Source organism: Solea solea, chromosome 9 (assembly GCF_958295425.1).
Source record: "Solea solea chromosome 9, fSolSol10.1, whole genome shotgun sequence".
Taxonomy (NCBI): domain Eukaryota; kingdom Metazoa; phylum Chordata; class Actinopteri; order Pleuronectiformes; family Soleidae; genus Solea; species Solea solea.
In genome coordinates this window covers 6,544,108-6,569,126 of record NC_081142.1, presented here as the reverse complement: position 1 = coordinate 6,569,126, position 25,019 = coordinate 6,544,108, and the positions used below count along the sequence as shown (strand labels likewise).

Below are 25,019 nucleotides of genomic sequence, written 5' to 3'. Positions count from 1 at the left end.
AGAAATCCGGCCAGTTTGAAAGGTATTAAGTACTTCCGGGGTGAAGCAGTTTGAGTACGTGTGTTTTAACCTCCGGGTTCTGCCGTGTTTTCAGTCCAAATACACGACAATATTCAGCCCAACAAACCAGTCAGTTACCAGTTTTACGGTTAATTGAGCACAGCAGATAGTTTGTAAAAGTTGTCACGGACTGAGTTTGACTGGACAACTTATTATTTGTTTGAAACAAACTCCTCAGCTTTTACTTTGAAAGCACATACACACGAAAAAAAAAAAAGACGGCCGGGCGTGTTCCGGTCGGCGGAGATCAGCTGATGTCAGTGTAAACAGTCAGTAAACAGTTGTGCGTTTATGTGTGAGTGACTCACAGACAGATGTAATCCACTGTCACGCAGCTCTGCGTCGGTTACACACGGTGGACAAGGTTTGTAAATGTAACTGTCATGGTGTGATGCGTCGTGTTTGCGCAGCGAGGCAGCAGGAAGCTGCTCTGAGGATCTGAGGATTATCTGAGAGCAGCTCCTGGTTTTACTTACTTCACAGGACTGAAGCAGCTGGAGCAATAGGTGAGTTTGTCACTGTCTTGTTTTACTGATCACTGTATGTTTCCTTGAGTGCAGACTGTTATGTCGCCTGGTCACAGCTGTGGCAGATTATAAAAAAAATCTGTGAGGATTTGGACTGACCATATAGTAATATGTGGTTGGAAGAGCAATGTAATATTTTATTCAAGGTAAAATTATGCCATTTTACTTAAGTTCTAGTAAAAAATATATATTCTCTAACTTAAAAGGGCATTTATATAAAGTGTATTCACAGTGGGAGTAATAAAGTTATTATTATAACAGCAGGGGGGAGTGTCTGAGTAAGTGTCCTACTGGCTGCCATTCACATGTGGCCTCTAAAGCAAAATGTAAATTTAAAAAAAGATATATACGATGTCCGATTTCCTATGGGTGTCATTCCAATCAAAAAGGGTGCTGTTATGAAATTCCCTACTGTCCCCACATGATATTCAGTGCTGTGCAGAAAATGCCCATCTCAGTGACAGAAAGAGGTGCTGTGCTGTAAAGGATGTCCCTGCATACACAGGTGTGTGAGAATGTGGGAAATGATGTAATAGTGGTGCCTGCCCCACCAGTGCACAGTGCAGTTGTTCCAACAGTTCCAAATGTATGTGCATGCCACTGCTCTCATGTGTAACAGGGACAAAGAGATATAAATCTCGATAGGAACACCTATTTTAAAGTGCAATAACCAAATAAAACATGTCGACATGCAATAGTTAAAACCTGTCAAAGAAGTATCATGTGTCTTTTTAGGGCAAACAATTCAACCATTCAAGGTAGCATGTGCAGGATTGTGGATTCTGTGTAACAACAGTCATACTGCAAATTGAATCAGAAAAGGTCAATGTAGGTGCAATATAGATTGTCTTATATCCTTTTTTCAGCACAACCTGTCAGCAATCTTTTTCTTCTATTGAAACACACCTGAGCAAAAAGTACTCAACTTTTTGAAATCGGATTGAATTTGTGAAATATAAACTTAATCATAACTTTGACTCAACAACACATAAGACAATGTGTAAAAACACATTTTGTAAAGCCCTAAGATATGACTTCTAAACACACACCCCCCAGGATGTCCATAAAAGGAGTTGTGTATTATTCCCAAAGCAATTTACCAAGGGTGCACCTGCAGCACTGCACTAAGGTTTAAGGGGGGTGTGATAAAAGTATTATAGTATGGAATTATGGATTAAATAGCAGTGGAATACAGCCGTCTTTGGACCCTGCTTTGCCTTCTCTGCTGCAACACACCTGTAAACATATTTATGACAGAAATGGGATGTTTTCACTTTTTAAGATGAAATACTGATGTAACACTGCACATCTAGCATTACACTGCTGTTGCTATTTAGTTAAAGTTTGTATTGCATGTGACTCCCAGACTACAGATACAGACTGTCCAAAGGGTCATGCTATAAATGTGATCCTCGAATCTTATTGATTCATGTTAGAGAAAAAAACAACAAAGATTTGCATTCATTCTTTTGGACTTTTTTTTCCCTTAGTGTGTTAAATCAAATACTGTGTTTTTTGCTAAAAGAAATTACTTTATGATCAAATAGTACATTGAATTGAATTGAAATTCACCCTCATATAGCCATGTATTTTGTTATTATGTAAGGGTCATGTGCTTTATTGTGTTTTGCAGCTAAAAAAAATAAAACACATTAGACTTAAACCACAGTCAAAGAAGAATAAAGAGTGATAAGTTAAAAAATAATAAATAATAAAGATAAAAAGGGATTTTAAATGAATTGTCATAAAGTTAGTTCCTGCATGTCAATTCTGAGTGTAGAAAGTCAGGCTTACTAACCTAACTTTCGTTGGTGACACATGCTTCAAAATCACAGAACCTGTTTTCGCACCAGTCAGCGCTTGAGAATGATATAGTGACATTGTCTGATTTACCATCTCTGACTGATGTGGTTCATTTCTGCTTCCTCATAGTCATGTGACGGTCCATTACATTAAAGCTCTTCTGTGTCTGCATATCAACGTTTGATTGTAAATACAGAAAAAAGTCAGGGGAGCAGGAGAGAGAATGAGGAAGGGAAAGGAAGGAGTCATTAGCGTCCTGCCATGGTGACTTTGGCTTTTTCTTTCTAGTAAGTCTGGTTTCCTGTTCCTCATTGTTTTCTTCACCACCTGACAAAAGAAAGTCTTGTGACTTATTCCACATGTGTCCTTAAGTGACAAATAGTGATGACTTATTGAGCAAGTTAACCTCGAGCCACTTCTCAAGGTTACATTTTTAAAGGTGCAGTCCACTGATTTTATACATAAAGTTTAGTTTATTGAGCACACCATTTTTATAAACTGTAAGAACTTTTCTATAACGCCTGCAGAAATAAACCCAGTGATGTCATCAGGGTTGATTGGGACGACAGGGATTTTGAGACTTCTTGTTTTGTTTGCTAGTTTTGAGAGAGTAGAGTTTAAAAGGTGGAGGCAGCGAGAGTCAGATTAAAGACACTATTCAAGTTGACTGTGGGAGTTGAATGATCCTGTTTTATTGTTTGTTTTTCAAGTGTCATTCAAAGTCAGCATTACTTCACCTTAACTGCCTTGATTATGACTATAGCTTCTCCCTTGAACTTTTTAGTGCTTTTGTGTGTGAGGGAAATTATGCATGTGTGTTTAGTTTCTTCTATATTTTTCACAAAAACTACCAAATGTTCTTCTAAAAAAGAAAATCGCTTTTCCTGACAATGGGACAATGTAAGCTCAGTGGTAGAGCAAGTCGTCTTTCAACTTGAAGGTTGTGGGTTCAATTCCCGGCTCCACTACTTTACATGCTGATGTGTCCTTGTGCCAGCAGTGACTAGAAAAGAGCTACATATATATAAATACAGACCATTTACCAAAATCAATTTCATATTCAAGTTTTTTTATGGACATGTCTGAGGCAAAACATTTAAGAGCAATTGTTTGCACAAAGCTGAACTATATCAGTATGTATTGAAGATTTTTAGTATTGATATTGAAAAAAAATCCATTGTTCCATTGTAATATTCTATGCCCCACTACAGGCTCATCAGTTTTCTCCTCAATAAGCTGTTCAACTGTTCATTAAGAGGAATAAAGCACCACCTATAACCACTGGATTTCTTCTCAAAATCTCAGAGCGTCTGTCCCTCTGATTTTTTTGTTTGAGTCACAGAAATCAAAAGTATCACCTTGTACCATTGCCTGTTTCTTTTTCAAGGATCAATGGAGGAGCTGGAGCCAGAGGAACAGTTCCTGCGCTGTGCGCGTAATGGAGATCTGCCCGGGATTCAGAAGCTTCTCATGTCCAAGATCAGGGAGGAGATGCAGATCAACATCAACTGCAAAGGTACATAATCAACACCTGGGTGTAAAATAAGCTGTCGTCTTGTTGTTAGATGAAATGTTTCAAAAATGTTTCATGTTTTCCCAGGTAAGAGTAAGTCAAACCTGGGGTGGACACCACTTCATTTGGCTTGTTACTTTGGACACAAATATGTAGTGGAGGAACTGCTTAAGGTATCTTTTTTATATATATATTATCACACCACACTGTAGGTTTTAAATAAATGCATGAGTAAAAAGTATGTTGTTACACTCTGCAGGCTGGGGCAGATGTTAACTTGCCCAACAACATCGGAGATACACCACTGCACAAAGCCGCCTTCACAGGGAGAAAGGTAAATTCATGTGTCCTCACTCTGCATGTCCCTTCAGATTTAAATTTTCCTTCAAATCCTTGCATTTCTTTGTCGATAGTTTGATTTTGTCCATGCATTTTTCCATCCGCTCAGTCAAATTTCAGTCACTCAATAAGTTAATCACATATTGATCAGGAGGTTGTCATGCTGCTGCTGCACTATGATGCATGCGCTACTGTCATCAATGGGACAGCACAGATTCCCAAGGATGTCACTCAAAATGCAGAGATCAGAAGCATGCTGGAAGGTGAGAGAGACAATGTTACAATCTAAGAAATGTCGCTAAAGCATATTATATGAAATCGCCATATTGAATGTTTCCATATTCAAGTTGTTGATATCATGTATGAATCCTGAGGTTCTACATTGTTTTACCATGTTGATTCATCGCTGTGCTGACACCAGCGGCTGAAAGAACTGAGGAGAGGAAACTGGAGGAGAAACTTTTGGATGCAGCACGAGAAGGAGACTTTTCAACTCTGGCTCAGCTGGTTAGTGACCTGATCTAAAACTTTAGTCAATTTATTTTGCACATTAAAGCAACACCATGCAACTTTTGCTGGAGGTGCTGTCACTGTAGCAAACAGTGCCATGAGGAACGTTTAAGTCTGTTTAAATGAACCTCAGTTCTGCATAACTCAGCCTAATCCTGGCTGCTGGAGTCACTATGTTACAAACTACTCACAGTGTACCCATCATGGGGCAGAGTGGGAATGTTAGAGGCTAAATTCTGTTTATTAAAAGTCAGTGACCCTGTAAAATGATTCTGAGGCAGTTTTCTAAATTCAAAATAGTTGTGTAGTGTTGCTTTTATATTGAATAGTAATGATCTGCATTCCTCCATCTTCTACTGCTTTATCCTCCACATGAGGGTGGCGGGGGGCGCTGTGCCAATCTCAGCTGACATTGGGCGATAGGCGGGGTCACACCCCGGACAGATCGCCAGTCCATCACAGAGACAAACAACCATTCACTCTCACACTCGTAGTCAATTTAGAGTGACCAATTTGCCTAACCCCAAAACCTACATGTATTTGGACTGTGGGAGGAAACACACAGACACAGGCAGAACATGCGAACTCCATGCAGAAAGGCCCTTGTCCAGGCTCGAACCCAGGTCTTCTTGCTCCAAAGGCAAGAGTTTGGCCCTAATGATGTGCAGTTCCTTGATAAATTTTGAATCATTTCTGTAATCAGTGTGGTGGGTAATGCATTTCTGTGGGTTAATGTCAGTTCAGATTGGAATATTGCAACAGAAATTGTGGTTCTGTTTTGATGACCTTCTCCACAAGATGTCAGAAAATCGTTAAAATGTTTCTCAACAAACCAGAGATTTTTACTGGCGCAAAGAAAGCAGATCATACTTAAATTTAAGAAGGTAATATTCCAAAAACACTCAAATGGCTTCATCCATTATCGAAATAGCTAATTCAGTAATTGATAAATAATGGATCAATTAATTTATTGTTCCTGCTCTACTTCAGCTTAATATTCACTATGTGATAGATTTCAATTGATTGATGGAGCATTTCCACAAGAAACCATCAAAACATCAACCACTCTATCCATATTTTAATCATGATGAATAATGTATTATTCCTAATTGCTGCCTTAGCGATTTGCTTAGTGGTAGAGTGAGTCGTCGTTCAACTGGTAGGCTGTGGGTTTGATTCTGGCTCTGCTAATTTACATGGCGATGTGTGCTTGAGCAAGACACTTAACCCCACATTGCTAATGATGTGGTGCTAGAAAATGCTCTGCACATAGATGTGCTGCATGAATGGGTGAATGACAGAACTGCAGTGTAAAGCACCTTTGTGTGGGAAAAGTGCGATATAAATACAAATCATTAACTTTTGCATTGTTGCAAATTGCTATTTCAAATTTCAGTTGAATAATATTTAAGCCCTAGTTCAGATGTGTTGTATGTGACATTTCATTTTCTCAAGACAAGTCTCCAATCAACCCTGACCTTCATTGACAACAAATAACTCATCAGGAAATGAAAAACAAAATGAGCAGTGGGAGTAAAGCATCGGAGAGCCAGCTTGTGTTATAAATTAAGAGCCATGCCTCAGTGCAGAGCAGAATGATAAAGACCTGCAGGAGGTTCAAAGAACACATCTGTTGTTGTTTTTTGTCCCGTGTGTTCGCTGTAGCTCAGCATGAAGAAGCCTCCAGACATCAACTGCACAGATCTGCTGGGTAACACTCCGCTGCACTGTGCAGCGTATCGGGGCCAAAGGCAGTGTGCCCTGAAGCTACTCAAGAATGGAGCCAGCCCCAACATCAGCAACAAGAAAGGTAAGGAACATTCATCAGAGTTGGCAGCGATGAATGACTCCTGCAGTCTTTAAAGAATAAGGCCAGCAATGAAAATGAAAAATGGACCAAAAAAGTAGCCAACACCTGATGTGTGTGTGTGTGTGTTAATCTGTGCTATAGAGGTGATCCAGCACCTTTCTAAATGTTTTACTATTTTGAGCAATAACTGCAGTAACATTAAACAAATGACGCAGTACCCAGCCCTTTTCTTTAACTCTCTGCCTCTTTTAAAAATGAAACTAACCATTCATAAAGTTTTGACATCAACAACCAAAGACTGTTTTAAAAACTGCTGTTGCTATTAATAAAATATCATTCTTGGTGTTGAGTGAGAGAAGGTTTGAATTATTATAATTATATAAAAATGAATTTCACAAGACCATTTCAAACAGCATGTGATTTCTGTGACATGAAAATGTAATAAACACGATGTTGGAATCATAACGTGAGCTAGAAAACATACTGAATCATACAGTGTAGGTACTGCACATATAATATGAATAGTCTGTATATGTACAGGACCATTGTCGTTTGTCAAGAGCCGTTAAAAAGTGTGCAATGAACCAGTACTTTTGCTCCCTCACTGTATAAATGTGCTAAAGCTGATTGTGTTATATTGCAGGACAGACCGTGTTTGACCTGGCCAGTGACACAACAATGAAGCAGGTTCTTGACGGGAGCGTTCACCGAGTACGTGCTCAGATCATAGTCGACTCGCTGAACTTACTTCACATGTATTAATTTCTTTGTGTTTTTGACTTTCTTTGTGTATTCCACTGGTGCACTGCAGGGCATGACTCGCCATGTCAAGAAGTATGAAGGACTCCTGTGGAAGGTAAGGTCAAGCGGGAGGGTGGGGATTATTATTAATCTCTTGCAGCTCGGAGAGCACAGTCACGTCACAGTTTTAGAAAGAACAAGCAGTACAGGGATATTATGCCCAACAATTTTACAACTCATACACCGTGTTGCCTTCAGAGACCCTGCTTCTACAGAAAACCTATGCAAACATGTTGCTTTACACTTAATAATGTCCAATATTACCAGGTTATATTACAGTATGTACACTAATATATACATACTGTATATAGTAGTAGTAAATGATTACCCTTATATGCTACAAATGTCTGATGGCTGATTAAAAACTTGAATTGATTACAGCAACTTTAAGGATACAAACAATGAACCACCACTTTCTTAGATACAGAGAACACCTAATAAAGTGGCAGGCGAGACACCCAGTGTTGGCCTCTGCTGCTGTAAGCCATTTCCTTTATGGGTTGACATGTTTTGTAGTCAGAGTCTTCTACATATTTTGGTTACTGTTGCAAGTTACAAACGAGTCTGGCCATTCTCCTCTGACCTCTGGCATCAAGAAGGGATTTGTTAAATGTAGAATTCTAGAGATGGCTGTGCTTGAAAACCCCAATAGGTCAGCAGTTTCTGAAATATTCAGAACAGACCGTCAGGCAGCAACAACCATGCCATGTCTAAAATAAACTTTCTTTCCCATTCTGATACTCGATTTGAATTTCAACACTTCTCCATGACCTTGTTTACTGGCCTAAATGCATCGAGTTGCTGCAGCTTAATAATTTTCCCTAATAAAATGGCTGGTGTATGCATATTCAAAATGAGTTTGCTCTTGTTCAAACACTAACACACAGGCATCAAAGATTCACAGATTCACTGGTCGACCTTCCTTCATTACAGTGAACAGTCTGACTTAGTTTGTTTTTATTAATCCACAGAAAGAGGAAATATTCTCGGTTGTAATTACCACTTGGATTTTGACGCGAGTGCTACTTAAAAGTTGGCTGCAGGCAAGAATGGCAGCTTCCAAATAACAAATAACATAACCAGGGAATTGGGAAACCCTAAAAAATGACTTCAGTGTCACTACCTGCTGAGCTAATCAGTGAGACTTTGTTGTCTCAACAGCAAAGTCTCACTGATTCACAACACATCTCACTAGTCTGCTCGTGTGTGCGTGTGTGTGTGTGTGTGTGATGGTACTTCTAATGCTTGTTTCCTTTCAAGTTGCTGTGACTGCCCTCAAATACAATTAAAATCAATAATAGTAACCAATGAAAATCAAAGTGCTGCTTCTCCTCTTGTGTGGCATCCTGCAGAGCTCCAGATTCTTTGGCTGGCGCTCCTACTGGGTCATCCTCCAGGACGGGGTTTTATCCTGGTACTCAAAACAGTAGGTGTCATCTCTCACCTTGGCTGTGCTCCTTGAATCAGAGATGCGGACAAAAGTCCACAGTTTTTTGTTGAATATGTTATTATGACAAAGAAAAAAAACCTTCTGTTTTTATATAAAGGTCAGATGCAGCTTCTAATGTCAGAAGACAAGGCTGTAAGGCCCTGACACACGCTCACTGTTTGGTGAGTCAACAATAACAAACTGTACAATATGTGTATTGAGTGTGTGAATGGACCTGTTTCCCAACACCTTATTTTTTTGATATATGTTATTTCCAGAGCCGAGCCAAAGATGTCTGCTTTTTTACCCTCAAGTGCTTTGATGACAGCATGCATCACTTCAAGGTTTCGCCAAAAAATGACCCGGAGGCAACAAGAAAAGTGAGTGTAATTTCCCCTCCAGCAGTAACCATGAACACTGTGACCAAACTGTTAACTGTTTTTGTTTTACTATTTCAACATGTTTTGATGACCATTAAAGCCTTTGTAAAAAAAAAATAAAAAAATAAGTAGCCCTGACCCATTGCAATTTTTTGGATGAATGATGCAAATTTAGCAAAAAATAAATAAAAATATGAGGACCAGTAAAAAATCCTGAGAAGAAATAGTCTGAGTCAGCATTTAGTAAAAGAGCTGGTCCTCAGTTGTTTTACTTAATAAAAAGAAAAAGGAAGGAAATAGCCACATACAGCCAACTCTGAAGAACAGAGCACAGCTTCCTTGGTTCAGGAGCTTAAACTTTTCAGGCAGTGTGAAAAAGTCCCAGCCACGTACATTTGCTTTAATTGCTTTTTGGAGTATTTACAATGTGTACAACATGATTAACAACATGTATCCTGAAGCAAAACTTTGAAAGAAATATGGCCTTGGTCTTAAAAACAAGGATTAGTAAAGCTCAGTGAAATCTATCACTCATGAGAAAGTTCAAATTGACTGCATACAGGTTCAAAAAATAACTTGCACATGCGGTTAGTGTGGGGGGCGGAAGTGGCTCTTTTTGTGATATATATATAGCTATATTTATTTCTAACAGAGGACTCCTATTGATTTAATCTTGTTTTAAAGCAACAATACACTTTAACAAACATACTTATGAGCATATATATGCAGACTTTGCAGATTTGATTTGGTTCTTACAAAACCATAGATTTCTCAGAAGACTTGGCGGCATGTGACTGAAAAATAATAAGATGAGGTTGCGATGTTAATTATTAATTAATGAATTATTCAAAACCACACTTTACCATCTGTTGACTAAATATTTCTAGTGTTATTTCATTGAGAAAAATTCTGTTCTTGTCTTGCAGGCATGGCTGGATGCCCTGGAGGAGCACACGGCTTACAGCACTCACTACTGCTCCCAAGAGCAAGGCAGCGAGGAGGAGGATGACGACGGGCCAGTGATGTCGCTGGGGGAGTTATCAGATTCACTACAGGTGGCATCTTGTGTTTTGATTGAAATGAAAAAGCTCCGTGGTCCTCCCACCATGCACAGAGTTCGTTCACGTTCAAATCCCCTCTTGTCTCTCTGATACCAGGCAGCGGAAGAGAGCCAGAAAAAGCTGGAGAAAGAGGTGGCAGCTTTCCTGTCCATGGTGAAAAATGACGCACTTGCACAGAGTAAGACCTGTCATTTCATTGTGTGTGTGTATATATATCACACCACATTAAGAATCTGCAACATCTGAGGTTTGCTGTGGCAGTTTATCTCTTTTCATAGACTATAAAAACTGAATATTTACTTGTGTTTGTCCTGCCAACGTTGTGAGTCTTTTTCATTTTATTATTGCATATATATGTGTGTGCGTTTGTTTGTACCCTTAGGCGTTTCGTCTACTGTACTGCAGAAAATGCAAGACATCTGTGAGTTGTCCAGTCAGACCAGTGCCAGTCTTGGTGGCTGTCTCAGCCTCTTGTCCAAACAGGAGGGGGTAAGTGTCGGCAGCACCACCAGTACACATGTATCTTTGTTTCACTGCCAATATTTGTGTTTTGGGTTTATATGGCAATATGTGGAGGTATTCTGCTCTGAATTAGTCAAATATTGGTGAAACGTCTGTATCTCTTCACATCTGTGTATCTTGCAAATGATAGATCAGATTTGTCATCGCCGCACAAGAGCGTGTTATGTAAAAACAATACAGGCTATAAATACTGTAATTAACAGGATCCTTACTGTCTGTGACCCTCATATATGTGTCTTTCACACAATGTGATGTCAAAATAAAACACACTTCATAAGACAGCGTCGGCACATTTGCCACCTACTTCATGAAAGCAGCTCAGATGAGTGCAGTCATTATGTGTCAGTTCTTTGTGTCTGAGTCAATGGATTTGATTTTAATGGAAGGATTCAGTTCATACATTACAAAAGTCCAGAAAAACAAAGAAAAAAAGATGGCATCTCTTGTCATTCACAATAAGCACCAACCCTGTGCATCAATTTGGTAATGATAGAAAACTTTATTTATAAAGCACTTCACTGAACACATTGTTGTTCTCCTGAAGGAATGACGTACTGACATGTAATTCCAATGTTTTGTGGTGTTTGTTGTAATAAACCTAAAGTTGATTAGGCTATAAAATTACATTAGTACAATACAGTGTATTATTATGTCAACAACTGTACTGCAGGGCTTTACTACACCCGCCTCCAGCCCAGCAGCACACAGGAAAACAGTACTTAAAAAGGAAAGGTCATACTCATCAATCCTCTGTAATTGTTTATACAATTTCACATTATTGGAAAACTTACTCTGAACATGACAGGAATGTTTCCACTAATACCGTAAAGTGAATACTTTTCAAATCAAGATCATATGATGCAAAAATCTATGCCAGCGACAAACGCTATATCATCACATCAGTGTACTCGCATGCTCATGATCATAATGACATTACTTCACTTGTTGCCATTTTTAATAAAATCTAAACACAATAGCAGTGGTGCAGTAGTGTTAAAACAGGAGGTATAGAGTGAAATAGTATAATTAATTTTATATATATAATATTATTGATTTGAAAAAAAATGACATGCATCAGGATATGTATATCTTTGCCACCTTTGAAGGTCTAATACCAGGAAAGGTATTGAACCAAAGGCTGATGATCAGAAAGAAAACCTATTTATCTATCTAAAAACAGACATCACTGAAATAACCATAGTTTGCTCAGTGTTTTGCTTTTTTAAGAATTTAACTCAAATGTAACCCAAGTAGGTGTGATTTATCCTCTGGGAACCATGAATGTCTTGAGTGTCTGTCCATGAAATTGTAGTTGAGATAATTTCACAATCAAACAAAAATGATGGACAGACTGACTGACTGACGAACACTGTCATTACTTAAAGCTGATTTACTGCCATAGTCTAATACTGCAGCTATCACAGAACTTTCCTTGCGGCGCTGAGTTATTAGTACTTAGAAATTAGGGAGTTTCAGTGTCTTTTCCAAACCAGCTGCTCTTGTGGGTGGACGTCACATCAGAATGAGAATTAGTCATCCCCTGCTGATTGTTTAACATGAAAAGTGCAACAGCTGCTGCTTATGATGCAGTGCGGCGTTTGAATGCCCCGATAAATGCACACTCGAGTAGTTCCATGTGTAAATCAAAGGGTTTTCTCCTTCACATGATAATACAAAGAAATAGTCCTGTGCTCTGTCCGCCTGTCATTTTCTTTCCCCTACTATCACGGACAAAAGATGCCCGATCTCTTGGTGTTCGACCAAATCAATCTCAGTCATCAACTGTTTTCTTTTTGCAACCACCCAGCATTTGATCTCAAGCATAGCTGAATTTCTTCAGGGTATTTAGAGGAGACGACGCTGCTGCTGCTGCTGCTGCTGCTGCTGCTGCTGCTGCTGCTGCTGCTGCTGCTGCTGCTGCTGCTGCTGCTGCTGCTGCTGCTGCTGGTGCACACAAGCTGCCAAATTCATTTGAATGTTTTCAGTTTTACAGCCAGTCCAGTGCTTTCACGGTTTAACACCTGGGCAGGGTCTCAATCGCTCAGCTGTGCTTGCCTTTTGAACTGTGATTTGCAGAGGCAGAGCACACAAGAAAAGACATGCAGAATATCACAGCTCAGCCATGAATAAATCTGAGCTCAAAAGAAACAGCTCAAAAAATGTACAGTATATATCCGTCTGCACAAGATGGTACACGGTCTGAATCAAGCAGCGGGGCCTGTTAACTTCCACTTCCTGTCAATCACTTCCACCTCCTGCACCACTGGTTTGCAGTACTGTAGCACCACCTGTGGAGGGGTCAAGCAGCAGGAGTTCAGTAGTTCAGTATCTGTAATGTTGATACATCACTTCGCCTGATATGACCCTGGTTACCATGTTTTGCACCGTCAGTAATCCTAATATTCTCTGTTTTGTTTCTCTAACTTTTAGTTTGCACATCCACCAGGTGCAACTGAAAAAAAATGAGCACATCTTCTTATTAACAACATTAATGTTCTCTGTAAAAGGGAAGATTGGATAATGCTTTATATCTGAGTCCATTACCTGCCATTCGATTCCCTCTCCTTCACGGGAATCATGTTCTCCGGCAGGCCATTTGAGACGACAGCGTCATGGCAGCTGTCCCCCATTACAGATAAACAGGGCTTATCCTTCTCAGCTCCATCTCTGTCTCTCTCTGTGGGTCTGATAATGAGAAGGCAGAGCAGACAGGGGGATCAGTCAGTCAACATACTGTTTATACTCGCAGACCCTCTGCATTCACAGCTGCTCTAGAAAGGCACATTCGTCTTCGGTTTGTAATGCGAACTGGAATGAAAATTTGACGAGAAGAAGAATAAATAATTTATCGTGAGTTATCAAATGTGGAAGATGCAGTTCATGTTGGTTTATGTTCCTGTGGGTGATTAGTCTCTATGTGTGCGTGTGTGTGGTGAGCTCAGGTGCGCACTGTGAAATTGGAGCAGGAGGTTGAGAAGAACAAGATCCTCTCTGAAGCACTGCAGACTCTGGCCACAGAGCACCACGAACTTGAGCAATCCATCGTCAAAGGATCGCCGTCGCGCAGTGCCCTCCTCAGCGAAGATGAGTTCCACGACGCCGTGTCTGGTGAGTTGACAAGTTATGAAACACACTGAGGAGATGGAGGGGATTCTGTGACAGACAGGCTCCTGCTCACACTCACTGCTCTGTCATTCACCTGTAGGACACTGGAATACTTTTTCCTGACGGTGAATGTCTTGGGTATGTTTGACACTCGTCAGGTGTGACCTAAGCTCCAGTGGTGCCTCTCGGTGTTGAAAAATTAATGTTTGTTTTTGGCTTAATAACCTGCATGGTTTAAACAATGCTGAGAATGACAAGAAAACAGAACATTTTGCTGTTGCTAATGAGTTTTTTGGGTGTTTGGTTTTTTTTACTTGCAATTCAACTGTAAAGATAAGAATTCATCTCATACCAGTTGATTGAAGAGTGGAGCTAAAGCTCCTTTACACCTGCCCTTCTCACCTTACAAATAATAACTTTTACAAAAATGTGGTTCTCGTGACAACAACAACAGAAATATGTTCGCTTTTTTTCCATTAACTTAAGTTTTAATAATATACTGCAAGGTTAAATCATTGTTACACTGCTTTTTGAGCCTATTATTGTTATTTTGTTACTGTCTGATCGCCCCTGTCTGACATAATTTGTACATATCTTTGGTTTTTCCTATATGGTTTCTTGACTATGCCTCATTTTAAACAACCTCTGGGTGGAATGGGATTGACACGTTGTGGGACACTGCAGATGAAAGGCAGTTAACATGGATACGTGATGTCTGAAACAAGGTCAAAAGCTAGTAATGGCTGTACCGTGCGTGGTGTTGAGGAAAATTGAGGACAAAGTTGAAAACTGTTGCACGTGCATCTAGTTCACTACATTCATGATGTCACTGAGACTTATTTGGATTCTACTGAGTTTCAGCCCTTTTATCTTTTAGTGTCGTTTTCACTTCCTGTGCTCACAGATCCACATATGACATTGTAATGCAGCCTAATCCCTTAAAAGCGATTCTCTTCTGTCAAAGCTGAATCTCCTCTCAGGAAATGGATAAGTAACATTTTTCAACACTCACTTCTAAGACATTTCCAAGCTGCTGCTGTGCACCTGCAACATCATCTGTAAAGTTTAAAGACAGTGGCTGAGCTGCTGTGATTACAGCTATATTTTCTCTTAATATGTATCTCTCCTTTGGAGACAGAAGAGCAACAGAATATTTATTTCTCTCTTCATGTCTCTTGTGTGGCACTTATCCTCCATCTGGTTATGAAGCTCATCCAGGTGACCAACTGTGTCTTCAGTCAGTCATTAGTTTTTGTTGAGCATGATTGTGAATGGTTTTTGTTTTTTTTGTGAATAATAAGTGACGGACTAACTCTGAAAGGATTGCTTTAAACCTTGCTTGTCAATCACCGTGTTACTTTGGTGCTGAAAGTCATACTTTGTGAAGAACATGTGACAGTGTGTCTGTGTAATGAAGACACTTTTAGCAAAGATATCAGTTTATATATGCATGAAACTCACATGCCACTTTATTAGGGACACGGGACAATTGGCAGAAGTAGCATCCTTTGTAGTCTCCTGCTGCCATTGCATGCTCATCTGCATGAGTTGTGCTTTCAAAGATGGTAACATGTGGTTATTTGAGTATGTCTGACCATTCTCGTCTGACATCTGGCGTCAACAAAGAACTTCCTTTCCTTTTCAGACCATTCTTAAAAAAATGGCTGTGCATGGAAATCCCAGTAACCATGTCACATTCAAAATGTCACCTTTCTTCCTCATTCTGATGCTCTGATTGAATTTCATTGGGTTCATATTGACTATGTCACTCTGTCATTTCAATGTCATATCAATAATGTCACTCTTTCAGCATACGTCCACCTGTGCAACTGCTATTCTGGTTCACGCCCTGGTCACATCTCGCCTCTGCTACTGCAACTCCCTTCTGTTTGGTTTACCTGATAAGTCCATCCATGAACTGCAACTGGTCCAAAACTCTGCCCCCTGCATCATTAGCGAGCCCCGTCCATTAGTCACATAACAACTGGCTCCCTGTCAAATACCTTGTTCTGCTCCTCACTTTCAAGGCCTTCAACAACCTCGCCAATCTCCTCCACACCCACACACCCACCCACACAGTCAGGTCTTCTTCTTTTTCCATCCAAGTCATCCTCCCACCTGCTCGTTAGACCACCATGGGGTCGAGAGCCCCCACTCCTCTGGAGCACTCTCCCACAGGACATCAGAAACCCCGGTTCGTCATGAAATCACAGCTCAAAACTCACCTCTTCAGACAGGCATATTCTCTTTAATATGTTCACCTCCTTATTTATTTGTATTTTTTTTTATGTGTTTTATGTTGTTTTGTTGTATTTCAATTATTGGGCAGCAGTTCACATGTGTCCCCCTTCAATTTTAAGTTAATTTATTTTATTTTACCCAAAACATCAAGTGTTCGCTGATTAAATGAAAATGATGTGGTGACGGTGAATCGTATTCACGTGTTTATCTCTGTCAGACTCGGATTCAGATCTCTCTGTGAGCGGCTTTGAGACGGTTGCCAGCCATTCCTTTGAGGAGGACGAAGAGGAGGACCAAGGCTCTGTCATGTTAAGCAGCCCTTGCGGCAGCCCCACCAGCATGTTGCAGGACGATCACCATAGCAACAAAGATGAGACTCAGCCCAATGGGATCACAAAACGCAGGTCAGCCGTGCTGTTTGTCCACATAGTCCATAATTAGCTGCTCTCTGCACTTTTATCATCATCAGCATCATCACCTCTCATCATTTTTTGAGTTGGATATTTAACCGCAGTCAAAGGCTTTATATCCAAAACTGCCGTGAGAGATTTGTTTCCTCAGTGATCTTTGTTGTACACTTTCATGTCGTCCCTCGGGTTTTTCCTCTTTATGCTGTGAATTATTTAGACCTGGATCCAGCCTGGTGGAGGCAGGAGAAAAAAGTTACATTGAAAGAACAGAGCTCAGTGTTGGAGCTGTTAAATATTGATAAAGTCTCGGTGTAACGCAATAATCAGTCTGCAGAATGATCCCATGTTAGCCAATCCCTCAAGAACACTAGGAGTTTAATTCCATTTGAGTAATTATGTTAATCTCTTGTTATATATACTGTATGTTTTATGTTTGATTCTATAACTAAATAGGTTAACGTGGCTCTTCCTCTGAATCTGTTAGACCAGTGGTTCTCAAGCTTTTTATACATATCATGCTTTTTATTTATAAGCACCTGAGAAAATATTGAGCTCAATATTAAAAAACAGTGGTGCATAAATCTCATCATCCTCCTCTTCCTCACGTGCCACAGTTTGAGAACCATGCTGTGAGACTAAATAGATGCCACTGATAGATAATTCCTACTGCTGAGAGCTCTGTGGATTTTCTCTGCGCTTCTTTGCTCTTTTCCGTACAATACATCAAAAGCGTTTGTTGACTTAATTCACCAGAATAACAAATGACATGGAAATGTCATTCATATGTTACAGTGGAAGGACAACAATGAGTGAATGTGTGTGTGTGTGTGTGTGTTATTTTAGGAGCAGTCTGCCTGCACCGATGTTTTCAAGAAACGATTTCAGCATTTGGAGTATCCTGAGGAACTGTATTGGAATGGTGAGAATAGTCATTTCATTTATTTTCTTAGATGTAGCGTAAAGCTGCTGTCAGCTGTGACGCCATTAACCCTTTTATTGTCAGAAATTGAGTATACTACTCCTGTGTATGTTAATCCAAGTGTGTAATTGCTTTGCATTAAAAAAAATGTTTGTTTTTGGTAGCCTTGAAATAAACCTTTGACCGTAGGCTGAGATCCCTCTTGTTTCATGAGTTAAATGCAGAAGTTATTCACTATCACTGATTCGTAGATTAAATAATATTCTAAAATAAATCAAATTCTGACCTCATCAGTTGATCCACACATTTATTGACATGCTTTCTGGTCTGTGAAGGTCTCTGTAGTGCCATAAAGTAGAATGCTGGAGTTCTTTAGTGCCAATGCAGGCGATGCAGACCTGCTGAGGCTTTGACAGAAGTGACGTTCACCCTGTTGTAAATTGACGTACCATGAAAATAATCTTGGAGACATTATTTGAAGGTTGAAATCCTGCATTGTGTCACTTTCATTTTGTACTGAGCACATTAATCAAGTTAAACAGAGTAGGTATTTAGCTGAAAATACCACACAGCATTGCCATGGCTTGTTGAATAATGTTTTGTTTCTGGGTTTTTTGTATTTCCAGATTAGATTGAGGCGCCTTAATCCTTCTATGGAATGTCTCAAACCTATTCTTTCTTTTTTGCACCACAGAAGGCTACAATAGGTTTAATTTATTCATCTGACGGAAAGCAAATCACAAATGATGCTCATACTTTGAAGTCAGAACATTTCCTTAAGCCTTTTCAATGCTCAGTGCGAATCTTACACTTTGAAAGTGGTGCTTTTGTGTGTAATGAGTCACTCCTCGTGTGTCTCACAGGAACTCTCCAAGATTACAATGCCAGTAATTTTCAACGAGCCGCTGAGTTTTCTGCAGCGTCTGACAGAGTACATGGAGCACACGTACCTCATCCACCAAGCCCATGACTCCTCAGACTCTATTGAGAGAATGAAGGTTGTACACTCTGTAATATCCAGGAGATAGGATGTGAAAATGACTTAAATTGTGTCAAATATAACCTTATTTTGACCAGACATTTTCCTGTTCTGTGAGATTAGTGCGTATAAATGTGTGTGTGTGTGTGTGTGTGTTGCCAGTGTGTGGCATCATTTGCAGTGTCTGCTGTGGCCTCCCAGTGGGAGAGGACAGGGAAACCTTTCAACCCTCTGCTGGGAGAAACTTATGAGCTGGTCAGGTAAGAGGGACTATACGGCATATATATAATATAAACTGAAAATAGGGCCGGAATGATTTGTCACAGTTTGACCGTACCGTGGAGCCTGAGTCTTATTTATTGTGACTCTACTAAGTATTGCAATATGATAGAATTGATAATTACGATTTTCTTTTTCTCCCTTTGAATTGAATTGAGACAAACTACCATTCTCTCTCACAGTCACACCTACGGTCAATTTAGAGTGTCCAATTTTTACCCACAAGTCATATTTCCAAATGAATCATAATTGCATGTCAGAAATGAATGAGACACTGGTGTAAACATCTACAACCGCTTTTGAAATGAACTGCTACATTAGCTGCTCCTGCTAATAATAAAATGAATACAATCAGGCCTTGTAGAAAATTAAGGGTTTTTATTAAGCTTTTCCTACTCCATGTTCACTGAGCTAGTCCTGTAAAAATAGAAATTATTAATAATTTGACAAATATGAGCCTTCAAATGAAACTGCAAAATGTCTTTTCAAAACTTTGGACTGCAGATAACGCTGTCTTCCATTTTCCCCTTCATTTACTTTTGACATACATTGAGTAGCTAACCTTAAGAGATCTGGTATTGTGTGTGTGTGTGTGTGTCTCTGTGTCTCTGTGTCTCTCTCTGGTCTACTAGAGAGGATCTGGGTTTCAGGCTCATATCAGAGCAGGTGAGCCACCACCCTCCAGTCAGCGCCTTCCACGCTGAGGGTCTCAAACAAGATTTTGTGTTTCATGGATCCATCTACCCCAAACTCAAGTTCTGGGGCAAGAGCGTGGAAGCTGAGCCAAAGGGCATTATGACACTGGAGTTGCCCGAGTAAGAACATCCAGCTGATTAAAAAATATTACTGATATTAAAGTTTATTTTTTATTTTTAAATATCTGTCGATATTTATATACACTTTGACCTATTGGACTTTGTCTCTCTCCTGAAGTTGCTGTTTTTCTGTCTAGGTACAATGAAGCCTACACATGGACGAATCCTACATGCTGTGTTCACAACATCATCGTTGGCCAGCTGTGGATTGAGCAGTATGGAAATGTGGAGGTGATCAACCACAGGTAAAATGACAAACTAAGCTGCTGTTACTCTACTGGGAATGTTTATTTGTGAGAAAGCCAACATGCAGAAACTAATGATTGTTAGCAGATATTTCTAAAGAAACCTCGGTGCAGTGGTGCAGAACTTATCAAGCCTGACTGCAAAATTGAATGTTGTTGTTTTGCTGCTGTCAAACCCCAGGTTTAGTGCTATATGTTACTGGTCAAACATGTGGAAACATTGGTATATGATTGAATCTTTTGTGTTTCGTTTTGTGTGTTTCTTGTCTGTTGTTTCTAATTATTTGGACCTCGAGTCTGGCAATAAACTGAAGTGATCTTATCTCAGATACAAATGAAGAGCAGACTACAGGAACTACAGGAAACGTTTGGTTGAGGTTATTGCTGCCAAAGGGAGGGTCAATCAGTCATTAAATCAAGGGTTCATATACTTTTTCCACCCCAAACTGTGAAAGTTTACATTGTGTGTTGAATGAAAACATGAAAACATATAATTGTTTGTGAGGTATTAGACTGTGTTTGTCTATTGTTGTGGCTTAGATGAAGATCAGATGCCATTTTATGACCAATTTATGAAGAAATCCAGGCAAAATGCTTTTTCTTGCAACTGTATGTTGTAAAAGTTTTCAGGGTTTTTTGTAGATTTTTCATAACTTGTTGACTTGTGAATATAATTATGTATGTATGTGTGTATGCATGTTCTGTTTGTGTGTATGGATGGATGACTGACTGACTCCTCCAGTAGAAAAGTGAGAGGATAACATGTTGTTTTTCTCTTTTCTCACCTAGGACTGGAGAACGGTGCTTGCTGAATTTCAAACCATGTGGCCTTTTTGGCAAAGAATTACACAAGGTCGAAGGCTATATAGTGGATAAAAGGTACAGTTCATAAAGTCCTTTTTTTAGAGTTGGTTTAGTAGTCTTTGGTACAAAGGAAAGAAGGAACACCTACACTTCAGACTTCCAAACAAACGCATTATGCTGGGTTAGTCTTTACTTCTTTGCCTTTTTGCATTGAAAAATTCTTGAATCTTGAATTGAACCACAGGATACAATGAAAAATATTTTAGAAATATATATATATATATATATATATATATATATATATATATATATATATATATATATAAGGAGTTGTGTTTCTGTTAAGGATTCATTTGGATAAAGCAGTGTCACTGAAGCAGGGAAAAAAAAACAGATGAGCAGATGGTTCAAAACACAATTGGAAAGAAATCATCTCTAACACAACAGTTCCAGTGACTCAATATGAATGAGCAGTGAGAAGAATAAGTAGTCAGCATGTTGCTACAGTGATCCACATGGAGATAAGTGAGACACATAATGACACTGAGCGACGAGACCTGCTGCTATCACACACACAGACTAAACTTTTGAAGCTGCCTTTAAAATTCTTTATGTTTGGGCTGGTTTCATTTCCACTGTGAAGCCACACGTGAAAGTGCTCCATTCTGAGTTTGTAAGCGTTTGATTGCCACAAAGTTATTTTTTTTCTTTTTTTTTATCTTGAATTTCTGAACTGACCCTAAACCTGAGATACGTATTTAGTGTCTGTGCCTGAAGTCATTTGAAATTGTGTGTATGTGAATTCTTCACAGCAAAAAGAAACTGTGTGCTCTCTATGGAAAATGGACAGAGTGTCTGTATGTTATTGACGCCGCTGCCTTCGAAGCACATAAGAAAAATGACAAGCGAGGGGCAGCGGAGAAAAAGAGCAGCAACGTGGTATGAACCCTTTTTCTGTTTTTTCAAATCAGCCAATCACACAGTTAATCAGTGCATTTAGACATGTAGACATGATCAAGACGACCTGGGAATGGAGAAGAAAGGTGGTTGTCAGAAGAGCTGGTCTCAGTGTTTCAGAAACTGCTTTTCTTCTGGAATTTCCCCCAAAACCGACTGTTAGGTTTCCAGAGAAAAGAGAAAATATCCAGTGAGCTTGGTGAAAATGCACTTTTTTTAAAAAATATCAAAGGTCAGGGACTGGTTTAAGATGGTACAAAGTCAACTGTAACTCATAATCACTGAATCACAGAGCAAGAAATGCAGCAACAGCAACAAGTGAAACAGTGACGCAGATGAGCTACAGCAGCAGCAGAAGACATACTGTATAATGCCACTGTACTGGTGTTCTGTGTACCTAATAAAGTGGCCAGTGAGTAAATAATGTAGATGCGTGTCTGAGTTGATGGAAAATACTAGGGATCGATTTTTTTTGTGTCCAATACTGATATTACAAACTCAAGTATCTACAGATACCGATATTAGTCCAATACATTTTAGACCATTTATGAACTGTGAAGCTGTGTTAACATCACATTTATGCTGAGTCATTTCTAAGAGCCCAAATTTGACTACAATGCTAGTGAAGCATGTGATATATAGGATTTTTGGATTGTATTGCATTTTAAATTTCTATCCGACCGATATCTGATCCCGTGATTATGATACCGATTCCCAACCCCAGAAAATACCAGGACCAACTGCGTTTATCAAATGAAATGATAATATCGGAATATATTTAACACTGTGGTATCAGTAAATCTAAAATGATGCACTGTAATAATGCAGTGGAAAGTTCTATAGATGCGTCAGTGCAGTAAACATTTCTGTTTGCAGAGTTGCAGTGGGGATCAGGAGGCGGCGGCTTCACCTGCTGCTGACACTGTGGAGGTGATTCCTGGCAGCCAGCTGCTGTGGAGAATCGCTCCAAGACCAGCCAACTCTGTCCAGGTCTCACTGGTTGTTGTACACTACATATGTAAAAGCATTCACCTGATCCTCGTCTGGCTTTAACATATAAAATGTGATCTGACGGCAGATGTACAGCTTCACGTCCTTTGCGATGCAGCTGAACGAGCTGCACAAGGACATGGAGGGAGTCATTCCTCAGACGGACTGCAGACGGAGACCCGACATAAGAGCCATGGAGAACGGCGACATCGGTAATAACTGTTGTTAACATAGTGGAACTAATCCTGGATTAATGCTGTCACTGCAGTCTGAATGTTGTTATTGTTGCAAAAAAAACAAACAGATCTCGCCAGTGAGGAGAAGAAGAGACTTGAGGAGAAACAGAGAGCTGCTCGTAAAAACCGCGCCAAATGTGACGAAGAGTGGAAAACAAAGTGAGTTTGGATAAACTAAATTTTGTTTTAGTTTAACTGCATCGGGCTTGATGTTCCCTCTCTTTGGCTAAGCTGACTAGCAACTTCATATTTAATATACATGTACAAGGGGAGGAGTCACTGGTTTAATTTAGTTTTCTGTAGGAGAACAAATTCCCTAATTGTATTCAGCAAAATATAGTTATTTCTAAATAGTGAATGTTGATAATTGGATGTCATTTAAATTTACTTAACTCTCTGAATCGGTTTGTTGTCTTTGATGCTGCAGTTTTATCGTCTTTTCTGGAATATTTCATACTTTTTTCCCCCTCTAAAAAGGCTTAAGTTGAATCTTTTGTTTTTGTTTTTCTGTTTCATTTTTGCTGTGATGCTCAGGAATCCTGCCCTGGGTCCAAGGTTAGAGCTGCTTGCTGTTTTGATGATGTGCTTGAAATCTGTGTTCATCTGATCATGTGACCTTGCTCCTTCTTCTTTTTTCTTTTTTTTACTGCTCTTTTAATTTGACAATGATTCATTTGCATCCTGTCCACCAGCATGGCAGCTACACTTATTAGTAGAAGTAGAAGTAAATCAAAATATTAATATCAAATAATGAGAACATTAAGTGATCTAGGCAGACACAAAAGCAAAATGTATATTATTCTGACCTCTGCTATAACCGTCTGTAGATTAGAAGGAGAACATGTACATACAGTATATACGTACACATACACACACATGTACACACACATTAAATCAACGTATTACCCTCAGAATTAGCACCACAAAGCTGAGCTACACATTCTTAAGTTCATATTTGCCCTATACTACAGTGTTACTCCTGTAATAGAAGAGCATTTTAAAGAGTTATGTGATCATTTTGCATTTTTCTATACTGTCAAGACGTGACTTTGTATCACTCACTGTATGGAATCGTTCAGTTGTCACCACAGGCTCCCGTTGATTCATTTGCCTTCAGTCTTTCATGCAACAATGTCAATACACTCATTTTAGTTGAGTGAAAAAAACTGAAACTGCAAAACTATAACATTTAGATTCACCTCTAGATAGAGCATGTCTGACTTTGCGTCCTCATTTGTTTTAGCATATGATGTTGTGGCTTGTTTATGAATACTGAATATACTGTATATGTGTGTGTGTGTGTGTCTGTGTGTGTGTGTGTGTGTATTCAGATGGTTTCAACCGGGCCAAAACCCCCACAACAAGTCCCAGGACTGGCTCTTTTCTGGTGGATACTGGGACAGGGAATACAGTCAGCTTCCAGATATTTACTGATGGACATTTCTGCACACATGAATGTCTACTCACTATACAGTGTCATCTGTACTGTGCAGCATTAATAGAACATCTACACTAACTCCAATGCAATATGAAACCATTCTACTTACACTGTGTGGCCTTAATCTACTTTAAAATGATAAAACTCTATCAAATGTTAGTAATCGATATGTAAAATCTTGCCTTTGTATTTATACTGAGAACTCTTCATAGTAACGGTCTTTTAGCACAGTGGAGAAGTGCTAATTAATAGATGTTTTAATGTCCACTTGTGGTCTTTTAAACATGTTACATCTAAATGTATATCTGTGTATATACTTCACACAAATTGAGCCAACGGTGACCTCAACATGTCGTTTACTGCAGAAAACTCGCAAAAATACTATCAGTTCAGTTCAAGTGATGAGTATTTTCATGTATTTTCCCTTATGAAAAAACATAAGAAACATACAGTACTTTTTGTAACACTACTGTATAACACATTTTTGATTGTTTTTGCGTCTGTTACACATTATTCTATAATATACACACTTTGTTTGTTTGTTTGTTGCTGAAAAAGTAAAATGTATGTATTGTCCAGTCTCTCAGACAGACTGAACTATCTAGGTTGGCGGTTTTAAAGTCACATGATGTAAAAAATATTGAATTTTATGGTGTTTGGCCTCCATATAGAGCATTATTCTATTTCATTGCAATTTCTTAAGATTGCTGCACAGATTTCAGCAGAATCTGAAAATAAAGTAAAGTGTGATCTGATCAAATGGGAACTTCAATGGGAATATTGATTTATTTATTCATTTATTTCTTATTGATCGTATCCTGCTTTTCGCCCTATGTCAGCTATGAT

The 25,019-nt window shown here is 39.2% G+C and overlaps 1 protein-coding gene across 4 annotated transcripts; it reads left to right on the top strand.

The window, feature by feature from the left end:
• Window positions 1-62: 62 nt before the first annotated feature.
• osbpl1a (oxysterol binding protein-like 1A) lies at window positions 63-24,945 on the top strand. 4 transcript variants are annotated; one of them, XM_058637649.1, is made up of 29 exons: window positions 64-566; window positions 3,778-3,906; window positions 3,991-4,076; window positions 4,163-4,237; window positions 4,394-4,505; window positions 4,664-4,749; window positions 6,418-6,562; window positions 7,206-7,273; window positions 7,374-7,418; window positions 8,716-8,789; window positions 8,911-8,974; window positions 9,071-9,172; window positions 10,099-10,227; window positions 10,330-10,411; window positions 10,616-10,722; window positions 13,698-13,863; window positions 16,319-16,505; window positions 17,355-17,430; window positions 18,294-18,428; window positions 18,572-18,669; window positions 19,321-19,503; window positions 19,641-19,748; window positions 20,538-20,627; window positions 21,365-21,491; window positions 22,386-22,499; window positions 22,588-22,711; window positions 22,804-22,894; window positions 23,270-23,290; window positions 24,067-24,945. In XM_058637649.1, exons 2-29 carry the CDS (start codon window positions 3,783-3,785, stop codon window positions 24,167-24,169), a joined length of 2,922 nt encoding a protein of 973 aa, XP_058493632.1. In that variant the 5' UTR covers window positions 64-566; window positions 3,778-3,782; the 3' UTR covers window positions 24,170-24,945. The 4 variants fall into 4 exon arrangements, with proteins under 4 accessions (XP_058493634.1, XP_058493632.1, XP_058493633.1 ...); XM_058637651.1 differs by lacking the exon at window positions 3,991-4,076 and having other exon boundaries at window positions 63-566; XM_058637650.1 differs by lacking the exon at window positions 23,270-23,290.
• The last annotated feature ends 74 nt before the right edge of the window (window positions 24,946-25,019 follow it).

Excerpts from the sequence above, each read along its gene's own strand:
- osbpl1a (XM_058637649.1), top strand. The coding sequence starts at position 3,783 with ATGGAGGAGCTGGAGCCAGAGGAACAGTTCCTGCGCTGTGCGCGTAAT. Across the intron at positions 13,864-16,318 it reads GTTCCACGACGCCGTGTCTG|ACTCGGATTCAGATCTCTCT; the intron begins GTGAGTTGACAA and ends TATCTCTGTCAG. Across the intron at positions 22,895-23,269 it reads GACGAAGAGTGGAAAACAAA|GAATCCTGCCCTGGGTCCAA; the intron begins GTGAGTTTGGAT and ends TGTGATGCTCAG.